Below are 18,040 nucleotides of genomic sequence, written 5' to 3'. Positions count from 1 at the left end.
ATGAAATGAGACTAGAGGGAAAAGCTCGGGTGAAATCTCCTGGAGACCACAGCCTCCCCACCTTCACTGGGGAAGCCGTTATTGCTGGGGACATCCCTTCTTCCCTGCTGTGTCTCTGAGAGACAGTCTGTGGGCAGGGGTGGTGTGTGTCCAGCGAGCAGCCATTAGCACCCAGTGATCCTCTAGGAAAATGTTACGTATTGCTAATAGCATCTCCTTTGGCTGAAGCCTAACACAATACCTGTAACAAGCAGGGTACTCTCCCATGGTGCTACCGCAGCCGTTTCACCCTGACTGGCTGCTCCTTCCTCTCTGGCAAATCCTAAACCAGCATAATGCCAAGCTGTTCCTGCTCATCACTGGTTCTCGTTAGGAGGGCTCTGCATTGGAATCTTGCCTGGCATTTTCAGGACAAGCTTAAAAAAAGTTCAGCTTTGCCTTCAGCGTGCTAGGGATACCTTTTAGGAAGCCTTTTACTTGTCTCAGCTGCCTCCTTAGCTTAAGTGTCTTAAAGAAATAGCAGTTGTGGGAATTTGCTCGAGATAAGGGTAGGGAAAAGTAATGATATTTTTCTCAGACACTGTAGGAATGTACCTGCTCTGGATCTACTAGAACAACCTACTGAGTTACTCAAGTACGTTGGACATTCACACTGTCACAGTAGCCAAAGACATCTGTCATTTCTGACTTCCTGTAAGCTGAGGCATTACCCACACAGCTGTGCCTTTAAAAAAAAAAAAAAACTGTTCCCACACTCAGGAATAAAGGAGGAAACGATATAAAGATTATTCTCATTTCATCAGCTAATCTGAACAAGCTAAACGACCCAAGCCAACTCTCCAAGAAACGTGGTGGTTCCCAGTCCAGCCTCAGCACATCTTCAAGGTATTTATTTAAAGCTCCTTGAGCTTTAAACAAGTGCAGGGCCGGACACTTTTCAGACCATGAATTTCTAGGAGCCATTCTGAAGCACCGTTAGCAGAAGAGACGTGAGATTACACTGTTTTAGAGCGGCACTGGTATTTTTGCGAGTACTTGCCATCTCCAAGGATGGGTGCAGTCCGGCTGCCATGTGGGGGAAAATATGTGTTTGTGTAGATCTCACTCTGCTGTCATCAAACACTGAAAGAGCCTGTTTAAAAGTGCTGAAGAAACTAGAATGAAGTCCCTGGTGCCCAGATCTATAGTTAGAGGGGCGTCACTGGATGATGTGATCCTACCAGATTGCAGGGTTTATTTTTTTACATTGAAGGACTTGTCAACCCTGAAGGGACTAAGGGAGGAAGAATGGAGAGGATGAAACCACCTGGATGAGCAGCACTGCAGGTTTAAAGCTCCAAGTCCCAGTGCTCGGTGTACGCAGTGCATCTGTTTAACATTCTTGCTGCTTCTGGGCTTCACCCTGAGAATTGCTCCAGCACCACGCACCGCAGAGCATCCCCGCTGCGCTCACATTAGGCTTCTCTTAGTGTTCAGAAGAAAACAACAAAAGTTCCCCTTTTCCTTTACAGCTCTTTCACTTTCCATCTAATGAAGGTGGAATATAAAATGTTGAAGGAAAAAGCAGTTTTCTCCCTACAGTAGAATTTCCTTTTCAGTTATTTTTAATCTGACATCTGTTTTAACATGCAGTCACACACTACATTTATTTTAATTTTTTCCCTCCCTTGTGTTTTATTATTTACCTCCTGTTCCAAAGAGATCACAAAAGATTACACTTCTGTGAAGCAGTAACAGCAGTGGCAACGATCTCTTACTTCTCACAACTTCTCTTTTTACCCCTCTGTTTTTCCTTTATCTACATCTTCCTGTCACTGCCCTCCCAGAGGTCTCGTTACAGTTGCTATCAGATGGGGTGATGGCATTCACAGGTTCTTTTGGTTTTTTTTGAATTGGACAGATTTGTGCTAACTAGAACACAAAGCACTTCTTGTTCAGAGCTGGATAGACATACTTCGCTCTGGTTCAATTCATGACTTTAAATAACTTAAGAGTGAGAAATCACGCTCTGGGTCAGCTGGTGCCTGCACTTTGAAGAAAGCCCAAGACTCTGCTGAAGGCAGCAGAAAGCAGGCAATGCTGAGATGTGCCAGCCTTCAGCCAGCCTTCTGGCATGACGCTGGCTGAATGTTTCTTTTCCCCTGGAAATGAAGATAACAACTTTAATCAACTTATGTGTAATTAAATTAAATCATGGAGAATATGCTTTCTCCAGCTTCTCCTCAGAAGTTGGTTGCTTGGGTCTGAGCACTAGGGCGGAAAAAAAACCCAAAACCATTCTCGATGGACTGGTCATCGCTACAGACGGTTTTAGCACCTTGCACCCCCAGAGCAGGCTCTCAGGCAGTAAGAGCACAGGCTGGTGCAGCCGGCAGGCACGATGGTCAGCCTTGGCAGGCGCCTCCACCAGCCCACTTGCTCTCCAGGTTGTGACAGTGGCGGAGACCCCTAACCCGCAGGGGTACCAAACCAGCCTTGTCACTGGCCTTGGCCCAGACGAAGGAAGTGAACTGGTTGGCTGGTTTGCTTGTTGGCTTGCATGTTATCACTAATAAACAGGTGAGAACTCATATAAGTCTTTGAATAAAACCAGAGCTTGTGCTATTATTGAAATGGAAAAATGAGCTCATAAAGTTTCCCCTTGTTTTTCTGGGCAAACCACCATCCATTCTGGGCCTTAGTTTTATACAAGACTACCGTGGAGAGATGATGCAAATCTCCACCAGCTGAGCCTGCAAAGCTCTTTCCTCTACTCCTCCCACAGAGAAAGCAAAACTTGAAAAAACAAGTGTAGTCGATTCCAGTATGGCTTCCTCAGTTTGTTAACATTTTTTAAAACATCCTTTGTATTCATCTCAGCTAAGGAAGCAATTCTAAATTGATGCTTTTACAATTCATTGTTTTCAAACACTCCCTGTGATCTTGGAGATCTGAAACTTTTATGCCTCAAGAAAGCTTTGCTTCCAGAAGACCCAGTTTTCTGCAGCTTCCAACAATTAGCAATCCACAAGATGTCCCCAGTGCTCAGAACAGACATGCTTAAAATCACTAGACTCATCAGGAATGGCTAGAGCATCTTCTTGGCACTTCTTCATTGCGTCAATGTTAAATTTCATTAAAGGATATTGAAACAACTTTGTCACACTTTCTCTTGGTAAGGGGTTACTGTAGGTCCTCACAGAAGGGGAAGGATCTGTCAATTGTCTGGAACCGAGGAAAGGTCTCTACTGTATAGCTGGTTGGAACCTGGTAGTCTCCTCTTGCTTTTAGGGAGTGCAAGGACTGCAAACTTTCTCGATGTTTCTTTCTTTTTAAGGCTTATAACCCCAATTCAGCACAGTTCTGGCTTTCTGGGATTTTTAATAAAAATGGTTAATCAGTAATTTTACCTATGGTGACTTTGCATATTAGGAATACCCTTATCCTTGGTTGCCCTATTAAATAATGACTGACCAGATGGACAATTCTGTCTTTCTCTCCTGGGCAGGTTACATCTAATTAAAAGCAATTCCCTCCTTCTACCCCTACTGCACACTATACATATCATCCAGATGTCAGCTCTAGTAATTTCAGCAAAAGCTCACCAAGATTTAGATAAAACTTGCTATTGTTGTTTTGTGTTTTTTCCCCCCAGGGGAGGCAGAGAGCCAAAGTTCCAACTGAGCAAAATAAAATTAAAAGTAGATCAGTTTTTTCTGTCTCAGCAGCATGTGCTAGGGTATGTAATGTATGTTCCCTGCTTCACAAAGGAAATGAAAGAACGAACTTATACAACTGATGAAATAAAGATATCAAAGTATTACTTGCCCCAGTTGATATGTACACTTCACATATAATTACTATTTAATAACTTTGTTTCCTAAAAAACAGGAAAAAAGCTTACCCTCTCTCCCAATTCCCTCTTCTTGTAAATAAACTGATGCAGAATCTTCTAGATTTGCAGTTTCTGCTTGACTTTCTTCTTGAATTTATTCTCTTCTTTGCAAAGTAATGTGGCCTACAAAATGAAGCTATTTAAAATCCTAAATGACTAAGTGTTACAAAAATAATAAATTAGTATACAAGACTGACTTGCACAAAACATAAGTTATACTCTGAAACATATTTAGATGGGAGCACATAATTGCCTGTTCCTTTTCTAATGGCCTGAAGCACAACACAAAATCTGAACTTTTCCCAAAGTCTATGCAGTGATGGAGCGCTGCCCCCGCCCTGGTTCCCGACTGGGTTCAGGTCCCCATCGCCTTTCATGAGTTGTCTGCAGGACTGACAACCAGCTGCAGCAACCTCGAAAAATCACAACCGCCCCATCACCACAGAACTAAATAGCAGCAAACAGCCATCAGCGACAGGAAAGATAGAAGACAGTGGAAGTGCTGGTCAAGGGGAAGGGCAGCAAGCCTAGGAGACCACACTGCAGGCACTTCCAGTTCCCTGTGGGTGGGGGTGTAGGTCCTGTCACACCAGCCTCCCACCTAAGCTTAAAATGCATGTTAGTCCCTCTACCTCACATTCTTCGCTCTCAACTGGCTCGGTACTGGAATAAGACCAGCAACTGCTCTGGCCCTGCTCAGCCTCCCCCCACCCATGGCAGGGGTGCAGGAGCCCCACTTCAGCTCAGCCCACAGCCCTCAGCAGCTCCCTGAGCTATGCTGCAGAAGTGATGGTCTCCAGCTGTGCCTCCACCTCTGGGATGGACCTCAGACCTGCACTGTCAGTAGCTATCTCCTGGATGGGCCCCTTGGACATGCCTTGTCACATGTCTCCAGCCCAGTCCCTGCTGCTCCTGATGGGACCCCTAGCCCAGGTTCATCCCCTTGCATTGCCTAGGACTGTCAACAGACCAATACCTGGCTGGTACCAGCAGCTTCTGGGGGGGGCGGGGGGGAGAGACAAGGCTCTGGGTCACGTTGGGGGTCCACAACCACAGACAATATGAATACAGCGCACTTGAGTGAAAGAGAAGTTAAAGATAACCAGTCACTCTAACACTGAGCCTTCTGCTTATTCCTTGAAAAAACCCCACCCCAAAACCAGCATCGTCTTTATTTGGATGTGTTTACAGATTGTTACCTTTACATTTTTTCTTACACACACACACACTCCCCACCCCACCCCCCAAATTAAAGGTTTCAATGGAAAAAATATTTAAATTACTTTCCAGTCCAGCTTCTCCTAAAACACTGGTTGGCTTGGAGTTGCACAGTATTTCACATCGGTGTGTTCGCAATGTTTATGGGAAAGGGAAGCAGCACCGCGTTGTAGTTCCCATAAAATCCTCCATCCACATGGCTTTCCAGGAAAAGGAACCTCTCCCTCTGCAAATGGAGCCTGTTCCGTCTGAAGCAAAGTAACCAGCAGCAGGCCACGTGCACATCAACATGAAGGGAGCCATTGACAAAAATATAAACAATTCCTCCTGGCAAGTTAATTAATCGACATGCAGCTCCCATGGAAACAGTGAGGCTGTTCTCAGAGGCCCTCACATTAAATAGTTAGGTGGCAAAGTTGGACCTTCATTGATTTTAAGGAACTACACAGGGTCCTTCACCTAGAAATGAAAGCATCTCCCAAAAATAGCTTCTAGCTTCGCCTTAAAGGTCCAAAAGACAACCAACCACAAAGTGTACTTTGCAAGTGAAGTAAATATTTCTGTTGTGAACGTATTGAAATGCACTCCAACATTTTTACGGCTATAGCTGAAGAGCAGCAAAACCCAGTGCATGGCTGCTGGGAGGGCATGGCAGAGGGTCACCCTGGCAAGCACCTGGTAGGAGCTGACTGCACACAACAGGCTCTGTATTTCTGAAAGCTCAGCAGCAGAATTTTCCTCTAAATATGCAAAGAGCCAATGGATTCTTCCTTCAAGAAACTGGCAGTGAAATCAAAAGGAGTACCCATGGCAAAAAAGGCCACTTTCCAGGAAAACAGATGTGTGGATAATACAGCCACAGCTCAGCTTCATTTTCTGTGGTGAGACCTAAGCCAGAAAAAGGCTGAGCCTTGGATTAACTACTTCCTGGGAAATTAAGGCCTATTTTTAGTTCTGAGCACTGCATATAAGATTTTGATTTCTGTATATGTTTTTTCTCTGATATTTTTTTTCTCCTGTTCAACTTTCCTATCTGTCCAAGGTGTTCTGTCGAGCACTAGTGATTCAGGTGGTATAACCAGATAAATAACTGAGTTATTATCTTTATGAAGCACAGATCTCTCTGTAATGAATTTAACTTGTGGCTTGATTTACAGCAAAATCCTCCTCTTACTTCCCCGATGAGACCTACTTAAGTCAGTGAGACTAGTCAAGATGATAAGATAATTAAGTTTTTAGTACAACTCTGGTTAGTGAGCAGAATGCAGTTCTGAAGTAATGAATCTACTAGCTCTGGTCTGATATTCAAAAGGTGATTATGATTTCGGTATTGTTCTTAATGTGCTCTGAGAAAAGTACTTTTTACATTAAAGCTGTACCCCCTGTATAGGACACAATTCAAATCACCTTTTAAATCAAAGAATTGCTTTCAGAATGGCAAAGTTGAAGTTCAACCAGCATAACAGTGACACCTGCAAACTGACAGTCAAACCCCCCTACATTAAAATGGAAAGATTTGCATGAATGTGTTTTAAAATGACAGGAGACAGGAATGGGAGCTTCTAAGCAAGTTAGACTAAAATTTTAAGAGTGAAATGCCTAAAAATAGGTCCCTGAATGCATAGTTAGGCACCTATGTAGAGGCTGCTTGATTTTCAGTTGTTCTGATCACCCAGAGCTCCCATTAACTTCAGGAGCAACTGTGGATACTCAGCTGTTCTAGAAATCAAGCCACCTTTATTCAAGGGTCTAAATATGGATGTCTGTGCCCAAGTTTGGGGGAAAAAAAGACACACAAAAAAAAAGGCGGGTTTTTTTTTGCTACAGAGACATTTTATAAAAGAAAGTAATAGTCAATTTTCATTTTCTCAGATTACAATGCCTGAAACCGAATCAACATAACAATTAACAGTGCAACACATCTATAGTAGATTTTGTCTAAGGTGAATGGAAAGCTATTCCAAGATCTATAGCTCTTAATTAGCAATCTGAAACATTCCATAGATATTTCATACTCTGCGACTGCAAAGTGTTACCAGGCCACCTAAATCTTTTTCATAGTATTTCAGTGTTGCCATTAATAAGCTTTTCAGGCTGGTCTGAGGAAGACTTTGCAAGATTAACTTTGCAAATCTGTAAGTATTAACTATTTAACTATTTTAGAATTACCATTTTTTCTGCTTTTGGATCAAGTACAACCAGCAGACTTGAGCATATTTTTAAATACTATAAAATATGAAGAAGGGAGAATTAGGCCTTTAATTCTATCCTATGCACTTGGTTGTCAGAAGACTTGTGAATGCTGTATGCTTAAAGACCTCTTTTGTAAAAGTAATCTTGAGTTGATTTTGTGTCTAAGCCATTGCCAGGTCATGCTGAAGTGCATAAGAGCCAGTCACATGATAGAAAATCTGCAAGAAAAAAGAAAATTTATGATGGAATTATATATGACTATAAATCTGAAAGTGTCAAGAAAGTAACAAATTAAAGTGATGCCAGATGAAGATGATGGATATCTGTTTGTGTGTGTGTGCATAAAATATGATGTAATATACCTTTACATACTTGTTTATAGGATCTGAACTAAGGGCTCTTGCTGCTCTGCTTGTGAAAAAAAAGAAAAAAGCAAAGATTCTTGCTGCTTTTAACTAAGCTTTCAAAAAGAGCCAGGTAGAAGACAATGCTTTACTCTTATTGTAATCTCATTTTGATGCTTTCAGTATTATTTTGTGATATTCAAAGTATCCAAAATTGCTTATGCTTTTATATGGCTCATTTCAAACTAATCTTTTAACTGTATTGTCTTGGAGGTGAGGGAGTGTTCTCTCCATTTTCTGTGTTTGTTTGGTTTTTTTTAATACCTATCTGTTTTATTGATTATAATGATTGGGACATTTTATTTTACGTGCTTTTAGATGGCACAGTATAGCAGAGCTTTGGTCATGACTGGGGCATTTGTGCGATCCCTGTCAGATAAAATGATGCCACCCTTAGGAAATCGGAAAAAACTGTGTGACACAATCACTGGCTGTGTTGTAAGACACAGCAGTGACAGCAGTGGAAACAAGAAAGTTCATGCTGCTTTGTCATAAGCAGAGACATGATTTTAGGTCAAGAGTGAGGCAGAGGTAGTCTGGCAGTGAAGAAAGCCAATATCATTCTCATTGCAGGAGTGAGCCAGGGGTTTTCAACAGTCATGAATATTCACCTGACATCTCTCAGCTGTTCTGTATTTCTTCAGACATGTCCTTTTTTCAGCTGCTAGGGAAGGTGGGAAGAGGGAACAGACTGACACTTTTTTTTTCTCCCCCAAATCCACTACATCTCATGTTCTCCCACCAGCAGCAACAGCACAAGGACTCTCAGACCATTTTCTTGGTTAAAGCTAGCATCACCTCATCTCCTGGGTTTAATGAACACAGGAGTGAAGTCCAGCAGCCCTAATGGTTTAGTACTTCCTATGACACTGCACTGTTCTCAGCTATGCTGTACCCTTCAGGGCTGATACTCTGTGCCAGTGAGGCAGGTCATGGGTAGTGAGGTCAGAACCCTTCTTCCCACCAGGAACTACACATAGCCACTGCACCTCATACACTAATTTGTCTGCCAGCGAACACAGTGACCAGCCTGCACAATAATAAAATCAATTAGAAAAATGAGGCTTTGTAGAATGCAATTGCTTTTCTTCCCCAGGAAATAATCAATATGTAAAACCTACTCTATATCAAGCAGTACCATATGTAGCATGAGATGTGACTTTCTCCAAAGCATGGAAATGTATTGCGAACAGTTGGGGCACAGTGATACAAAGGGTCTGTGAGATATTTTGAGGGTCAGCTGAACTGGCAGCAGCCAGGAGTGCAGGGGAGTGCACTGCCATGTATTTGCAAAAGACTCCATATATATGCAAACTGAGCCTCTTTGCTCACTGCATTGCAAAGCTGGCCCAGGCACTTGCCAGCTGGTGGAATATGACAGTCCCAAATGTCTGTAAATGACAGGCCAAATTTAAAGAAACACTGGGCTGGAAGTGAACCTATCATTAATAATTAGTTATATGTATGCTCTATTATCTTTTAAACAGCACCAAAAAGAATATTCTGCAAAAACAGTAAGCCAGCACATTTAGAAAGACTACTTTTTCTCTCCACCAAGCTGGAAACTGTTAAACAACTAACCTGTCTCTCAATGTCTTCCAGCAAACTACTGGCACCCAGGCGAAAGAGCTCTGGTGTTAGCCATTCCACTCCCAGTTCCTCCTTCACCAGCATAAGCCAAGTAATAGCTTCTTTTGCTGTCCGAATGCCCCCAGCAGGTTTAAATCCAACCTTTATATAGGAAAAAAGAAGTGCAACACACATTTTCATTCATCAGTAACCCTAGAAGAGCAATCAGCATTTGTACACCTGCAGTCTCTAAGTGCCTGTGGTGTACGTAACAACTCTGCTCGGTATGTATCTGACTGCAAACAGTATAAACTCTGGACTAGCGCTGAGAGCTATCAAGCCACAGCCATCACTGCGAAAGATAACATTTTCATCACGAGGGACAGCAACTGAGGGAGTAATGCTTTCTTTGACCCCAGTGCACTTTCTCAGGAGCTGGGCTTGAGGTCTAATGGGAGTACTTTGCCTGTAGTGCTGAGGGATTCAGGCAGAACCTGGGATGCCTGTGTATCACCTACTGCCCACGTCACAAACTAATTCCAAATATATAACAACAAATATACGTGCAATAACATAACACTAAACGTGCTGAAATAAAGCACATGAGCCAGCCAACTCATGTGGAGAGCAGTGAGAGATGGTTGTACATTATAAAACGCCTGTGCACTACAGTTATACATGACTGGGCTGCATATTCAAACCTATCAGTGGTTTAATTTTTACTAAAATTTTCTAAATGAGACTTAAATTAGGTCTGTCTTTACCATAAATTGAAAGTTTTGTGTTTCACAGGAACTGCAAAACTTGTCTCCCAATACATTCTGGATATGCTTTCAGACACTTGATGTGACATATGTCTCATACACGGTCAGGTGAAATGCCACATATGCAGAGGCATACATGCCAAGAAGAACCTATCTTTGAGGTGAAGCATGCCTTGAATGCCATGATCAACCTGCAGTGCAGAGCCAGCACGGAGGTGACTTGGCATGTATGCCTCATGCCAGTCTTTTGGTTACGTGCCATTTAAACACATCTCATTCTGACGCAGAGCTTGTGACATGCAGATATCAAACCCCGTACAAAACAATTTGTCACCTGCATTAGCCGAAATGTTGGCCTGCAGCAGATTACTGAACTCTTCAAAAACAAGAATTAGGAATACTTTTCTGCACTAAAAAAAAAATAAAAATCTGAATGATCTGTACTGTAGCGCACAGTGATTCCTTCTACATTTCCCTCTGCCACAAACCTTTAGCTTGGGTACTCCTTCCCATCAGCCTCCTTCTGCAAGAATTATCGTTCTGATTTCCGTGTATATGTTCCTGAAACCTCACTGTATTGAGGATTTTTTTGTGCCTTATGGATATAACAGTGGAACCAAAAGCATCTGTTTTTAAATCGTTTGGTCATATTTTTTTTATAGTGATCTCAGGACAAACGAACACAGAATAAATCCTTCTCTCATAATGAAGCATTGTGATAACAGCATGTTTCCAATAAGATTATAAAGAACAATAACAGGAAAAGCTTGATAAATCCAAAACATGAACACTGTTTTTTGTGGATGGATGGGTGCACGAGTGTATGCATACATCTGTTAACACTAGATTTTCAAAAGGAATTTAATACACAGCAACTGGAAAAGCATCTTCTAGACAATAAATTAAAATAGTGGGAATGTGTTTTCCCTCAGGAAGAGAAATTCTAATGAAATTCAAATTTAGATTTCTTCCTAGAAATATTACAGCTCTTTTGAGATAATCTGTGGCAAAAACAAGTAAAATAGAGTTAATAAGAGAATTAAAAACATCATGCAGAATTCCTTCTCCTTTTAGCAAATTCGGAAAGCTCTTTTCTTTGCAAAAAAGCTGACAAAGACAAGCCTGTCCTCTCCTCCATTTACCCGCTTTCCAAATGGCACATCTGACTGCCATAAAAACGCAAAAAGGAAGGGGGGTTGGAATTTAATTCAAGAGCTGTACAAAGTCCAGCTACCACTTTCCTGCTGTTTCACAGCATTTCATTATTTTGCTTAATAAGTTCATCTCCTCAAGAATTTTCTCTTCACCTTATATTATTAAAAGTAATAAGTTTTTCTGGATTGGGGGTTTTCCCAACAGAAAAACCAATTTATGTATGTCTTTCAATAATGACAGGAAAAGATTATTTCCCATTATATTGCACACTTTTCATATCACCACCACAGCTTATCATTCAATAAATGTTACTCTGCAACTTGTTCCTTTCCTCGAAGAAGTTTAATTTCTGTATTAACCTGTTTTTCCCAGCCAACGCCTTGCCAGAAAGCATCCCTACAGCAGCAAAATTAGTTTGTTAAAGAAACCATTTAGAAATCTCTTGTCACTGATAATATTGTCTTCAGTTAATAAAATCACATAAAGTCAGTTTACATCTAATTCACTGACACACACATGCACACAGACATAACCACTCATTCTTAATAACACATTTTATACCATGAATGCATCCTTTTAAAGAAAAAGGTGAATTCAACATTTATATCCAATTATAGGTACAAAGCTGTGTTAATGCAGCAGAGCCCAAGCTCTGGCACACAGCTGCCGTGAGCAGCACAGGCACTGAGGTGAGTCACGTGGTCCCAGGGATATGGCTCAGCCTGGCAGGAGTGAGGATGCTCCCGCAGAAGCAAGACGATGGGAGCTGCTTGAGTTGCGTGGCAGAGAGAGATGCAGGCTGGGGAACGGAGGAGTGAGGACAGCCCAGGGATCCACACTGGCCTCATCTAGATGACTACAGAGAGCAGATGGACACGTCTACCCTGTTGTCGTGTGCTCCTCAAACTCCAACAGCCCCTGAAGCCACCTGAGCCCATATCCCACTTCTCATCCCATGTCCTAACATCATACCTTGAAAGGCCACCTGCAGAAGGGACAGAAAGGTGAGGTGGAGAGGACAGAAGGGTGACCCAGAAATGGGGAGAGGGTCTCAGCTAGGGATACAGTTTCCTTCCCTGAGGCTGCAGGCGAGGACAAAGCCCTCTGCTGAACACCAGCACCAGATCTAACTGGCAGCCCCCACTTGCCTGTGGATAAAGGAGGTGAGAGGTGACTTAAGCGTTCCTGTATAACCTCCTCCTGTCTCATTGCTTCAGTGCAAGGATGGATGCACAGAGAGTTCATCACTGGCTCTGCCCTATGGTTCCTGCTGCTCTTTGCTTTCACTGACCTCACTTGACAGTGGTTTGACACAAAAATGTTCTGTAACAGAACATAATGTTCTTCCAGGCCCTGTCCCTTCCTCCCTCCCTCCCTCCCAAACAACAGGATCCAACTGGATATGCCTTCTTGTCCCCTTGGAAAGCCCCTCTGGCGAGGGAGGAAAGGGCAGAATTTATCCCTTGGGTTGCCAGAAAAAAATTTTAAAAAAACAGTTGTGTACACTGGACAGACTCTTGATGGCTATAAATTTATATAGCTCCGCAGAGGTTTGTGGGAGTACACTAGTCACGGTCAGCTCAAGATTTGCCCTGTTATTAATGGAGATGAACATTTAAATACCTTAAATGGTGAAACAAAACAAATCCAAATGCAGCAAGGGATGCATCAAATTTCATGAACTTTTAAGGAATGAAGTGACACTTATTCAAGGAAGGAAAGCCAAAAGTGTTTTGTTGGCTTTTGGGGGTTTTTTAAGTATACAAATATTAGCAAATCCAATGAGGCATACAAGAGAGAAGTCCCATTACCTATTGCTCATATAGCCATGGAAGCTAATCTATGTGGATTTATATGTACTGCATTTTGAAGCGATTACACTTTCATTTCTTTCTGAGTGAGCGTGTTTGGTTAATTTTTATAAGATAGTGAGAATTACCTTGTTGCCAGTTTGCCAGTAGAATTCTCTAATGGCTCTCATCATAACTACTCCGACTGGAAAGGTTGCATTTTCCACCTCCTTTCCTGTAGATGTCTTTATAAAATCAGAACCTGTAAGGAAGTAAAAAGCTTTATTGTAGTTTTAGAACAAGAAGCACTCTGCATATACATAGTTCACTCCCTCCAAAGATGTTCTTATTCTTCACAACAATTAGGAAGCATTCCTTTACACGTACGTCCCTGTGGTGTCGGTGCTAACCTTGCTCTGGTTGAGGCTAGAGCAGGATGATACCCATCTGGTTTCAGAGAAAGTCAGACATCCCAGCAGCTAAAGGAACATCCCAGCTCTTAGTTCTTTGCTTTAGCTATTAGATCAACAATGTCTTCAGGTCAGTCCAACATAATATATGTTCCTGTATGGACACTCAATAAGTATGTATATATACATGAATAGGAATGTGTCTGATTAACCACAACAATGGGGATTATTTCCTCCAAGCAAATTTTGCACATAAATCACAATTTTATTATTTCCACATGGATCTTTCTAAACAGAAACAATTTTCTTTTTTTTTTCATTGAATTTTACTCTATTTAGTCTCATATTTGACAGCCTACTATTGTATCTCCCACAGCTGTTTGAAGTGAAAGAAATCCCACGTGTACTTACAAAACCAGCTGTGGCATACCATAAACAAAGGTAAATCCCCCTTCTCATGCATTTTGCTGTTGTAACATTGCAAATTACTCTACTTAAAAGCCATGGTCCAATATAATGCAGTAACAAGGTCAAAACATCCGTATTATTTAAGGAAGGAGAGTTAGCCTTGGCTTATTTTTTTTTTTCCTGGTTTCTCACTTGTGAATGATATTATCCGCTGCCTGTTCTGAATACTTGTGTCGTGCTCTTGTGCATTCTTGCTGTTCCAGGTTAGCTTAAAATGAATCCTGTAGCACAATGTAACAAAAAAGCTAAGAAACTAACCAAAAAATTTGCTTTGCAGTGTATGATCCTGCACTGACACAATACAATGACAAAACTTCTTTAATTGCATTAGGGCGCACTTCATCCCAGGGAACCCACTTAGAAAAGGTGTACTGTGGGATCATTAATTATCAAAAGTAATCGGGAGAAGAAGAGGAATAATTCAAACATCGTGTAGTAGTGCATCATCCACTTAAGTCAATTGGAACTGCATCTGCTTCCACTTCAAATTTGGCTTAGGGTCCGTTTTCTCTCTTATTTGAATGATGATGCCTCTACAACATCCCCTAGAGTAAGCAAGGAAAGTTTCACTACTGGCTCAAACTAAAGAGTTGCCTAGATTACATTTTGACAGTGTGCTGTGGCACACTCCAGAGACCCATCTTCCTGATGACACAGTCGATTGGCATACAGCGAGGTCTCAGCCTGGTGGAAAGTTAAGACAAAGCCAGGCATGTTTCTGTGCCTTGTGGTTTAAACATAACCGAATGGTATCGCTAGCATCACGTCTTGTAAGACCACGGTTTTCTCCGTAGGCTTCCTGCCTAGGCACTGACTAGGCACCCACTGGTAATTAAATTGCACCCTCCCGCAACAATTCCCATTCTAAAAAGAAACAGTTATTTGTGAAAAAAGTTCTAACTCCAGAGAAAGTGCAACGTGCAAGAGAGGCAATTAATAGTTGATTGAGCTTTGCAAAGAATGGAGCACATAGGAGAGACAATTGAGTTACATATTTCAGCTACTCCCTTCCAGAGAGACACTATGGACATCTGATAGTCATATTAAAACAAGTAACAGTGGAAGTGAAACTTCAACATCACCAAATTGTATTTTTAATTTCCCTTTCAAAATGTAGCACTTAAAGTCCTTCAGTGCGATACTTTTCATTTTTTCTAGTATAAGGTAAGTCAAAGCTTTTATAAGTCTTATAATTACAAGTCTCTATGGTACAGTTTCATTAAAAACTTTCATTAAACAACAGCTGCCCTTGTATATGGTCTTCTAATCAATTTGGTCAAACAGAATGACTTCTAATCAGCTGTTGATAAAAATAGAAGATGAAATTTTAATTCTAATAGATTAACCACAAACTCAAGATAGTCTTCAAAATCCATCTAGCTCTATTCTCCAGTGGATTTAACGACTATTCAGCAACTCATTACTAAATAGAACAAGATGAACATTTTCCAGTTCATTAAAGAAATGTACTATGTATTTTTGCATTGTCCTCATGATTCGTTACAGGGAGTCTTAATTACAAGATAATGGATAATGGTTATTAAATGCAGACTCCAGTAATGAAGCTCTATTCATTTGCGAGCCTCAGAGACTGCAAAGAGGGGAAAATAAAATTACTAGCTTCAAAAGATTAACGGATCAAATTATTATTCAATTTTGAAAATCTCATTCAGACTTCATAGAAACAAGAAGAGATTAAAAACTAGTATTAGTACAAAAGTAGTGCATTTATATATTTATTTTTATATAATATCTTAAGGCTATTACCAGAATAATCAGCTTTAGATGTGATTATTAGACAAACATACAGCCAATTTAGTAGCATCCTCTAACAATGAAAACAATAAATTTTTATTTCCTGAACAAATTCTATTTATGACACAAGAGCCTGCCAGCGGGACTGCATGCAGCCTCTCGCAGAAGACAGAAGACGCATGTTAGCAGAGAGCACCACAATGGAAGGTGCTATTAATGTTTAGATTTCAGGAATGAAAAGAGGGATTTAAAAACTGACCACTACCATAAAAAGCACCTCATTAAGTTGAATTTACGCCAACCGTGTAAGGGAGTTTCACCAAGTTTATTTCTTATTCAGATTTTCAAAAACAAGACTAAGGAATGAACTTCAGCAGGAGTTTCATCTGGAAACAGGTGATGATTTACAAACCGAGTTTTATCACCCATCTTATCATCTTCCTACAAATGTATACACCCAAAAAATCAAGTTGTAAGGTTAAAATACATGCTGGATGGCTTTCCTTTTCCATAGAGTAGGTTACATGATTCAATGAAACATTAAAACAAAGACTTCAAAAAAATAGTTCTTCAGGGTAGATTTGTAGGCTCAGTGAGCCTGGAAAATGTGCTGCTCGCTACTCTCTTCCAATGTGTAACCACAACAGTGCGCTGCCTTGAAAGGCAGCAACTCATGTAAGACTCATTGAATCAGTCCAGAGTGGCGACATCAAAGCCTTTTTGAAACACAGCAGCATCACGCGCCCACTTCAGGTGGGCTGGCTGCCAACCTAGTAACCCACCTGTGTGTGATACACTACAGCATCACAGCCTGACACGCACAAACCCCATCAGCTTGCTTTAACCAGAGATGGAAATCTGAATAAACCTCAAGAAACGTGAACAGTGCCACAGTCTCTGTTTTGAGAGGCTCTCTCTGGCTGAGAGCAACCGAGCTCTCAGTGTCATCAGCAGCCAGACCACCTGGGCTGCAGTCACACATCTTGTGAAATCAGGTAGAGTATTTTAAGATATTAAATGCCCTCTTCCCTTGCACTCTCACCCCCTACACACAAACGACCCTCAGCCACTGCAATCCACCAAGGACCACTCAGAATAACCCAGGTGAAGGTGCGCATGCTAAAAAGAAAATCAGTGCCTTCACAGCGCGTATACCTAAAGGTCAAGATGAAGTCCATTACATCATTTCTGTTTTAGATACTCACACAGCCTTACTTGTGGTAGCACCTGAGCACAGGTGTAAAGCTTGAAGTATACAGAAGATGAGTGACTTGCCCGAGGCCTCTCAGCAAGCATTTGGCAGGGCAGGGATTTAATGTCCTGGTTCCTGAAGGCCAGAAGAGCCTGGCCTGCCGCTCTGCTATCCCCTCTATCATCTCAAAATGCTACAAAGCTTCCCAGTCCACGTAACATTGAAGCAGAGCACGAGAACTGGAGAATCTTATTTAGATGACAGTACCCAGGAAGCACACTCTGGTTCCATAATTAAGCAATAAGGAATAATAAGCAGTATAGCAATCGTGGAGTAATCACAACCTTTTGGTTGTGAAGTGCTTCGAATGCCCTTGGGGAATGATTATCTCCTGGTAACTACAGACTGTGTTGTTGCCTTACTCTTAATAAAGAACAAAGATGCGTCTGGCAGTTTTAAACAATAGTTTAGAGTGACACGCTTGCAGAGGGACAATTATGCCACACTACTTTGTAAGTACTTGCAATGAGCACAAATACTATCTTGGTTGCTGCAACTCAGATATAGCAATATGTGGTGACGTAGGGTGAACACGTACCCTTCCAGGGCTTCTAGGACTGGTGGCAAAAAGAGCATGCTGCTGAGGGGACCTGAAAAAGCCCTGGTGCTTGTGCTGACAAGGTAAGCAATGACAGGATAGTACATTATCAAATGTGCATGATGTCCCATTAGCAAATCATCTTTCTATTTTATGAGTACCTGAAATAAGGGTCTTAGGATTTACACACAATTTGCCTGACTAGGGGCAACCAAGTTATCTACCCTCTGAAAATGAGGCAGGGCAAGATATAAAAGGCTAATGTAGTAGCCAATTCTTGTCAGTAATTGTCCACTTACATGTCCTTATCCTACTCCAGCAGCAAGATAAAATACTTTCCCTGCTAGCTTAACTTTGCCACTGAGAAGAGAATACAAAACTGTGACAACTCACTTTAGCAGTAGCTCACCATGTAGCTTTAACTCCACTGCCAGACCACTTGGTTAGATGCCTATGCATGTTTTCACATGCCTGTCCATTTGACCATTTTTTAAAATGCTAGCTTATAACTTGGTCTTTTGTGAACTGCTATTTTTTGCAATACCTTTTGGAAAAGTGCCTGCATGGAGGGGGAAAGAATATTTAAAAAATCACATCATAGGGCTACATGTTTAATGTCTGTTTACAAGTAAGATAACCTTTCTAATGAC

The 18,040-nt window shown here is 41.4% G+C and overlaps 1 protein-coding gene across 3 annotated transcripts in view; it reads right to left on the bottom strand.

Moving 5' to 3' along the window:
• Positions 1 to 5,031: 5,031 nt before the first annotated feature.
• Positions 5,032 to 18,040, bottom strand: part of DERA (deoxyribose-phosphate aldolase) — a 57,322-nt gene continuing 44,313 nt past the window's right edge. For all 3 annotated transcript variants that reach the window (XM_055809014.1, XM_027782845.2, XM_027782846.2), the window contains exons 7-9: positions 13,117 to 13,229; positions 9,271 to 9,420; positions 5,032 to 7,503 (exon numbers count right to left, since the gene is read on the bottom strand). In XM_055809014.1, the coding sequence (XP_055664989.1) occupies positions 7,447 to 7,503; positions 9,271 to 9,420; positions 13,117 to 13,229 (320 nt within the window). In that variant the 3' untranslated portion in view covers positions 5,032 to 7,446. The remainder of the gene's footprint in view (positions 7,504 to 9,270; positions 9,421 to 13,116; positions 13,230 to 18,040) is intronic.

Source organism: Falco peregrinus, chromosome 6, assembly GCF_023634155.1.
Source record: "Falco peregrinus isolate bFalPer1 chromosome 6, bFalPer1.pri, whole genome shotgun sequence".
NCBI classification, from domain to species: Eukaryota; Metazoa; Chordata; class Aves; order Falconiformes; family Falconidae; genus Falco; species Falco peregrinus.
Note: the sequence above shows the minus strand (reverse complement) of the source record. Positions and strands in the feature narration are given on the sequence as shown.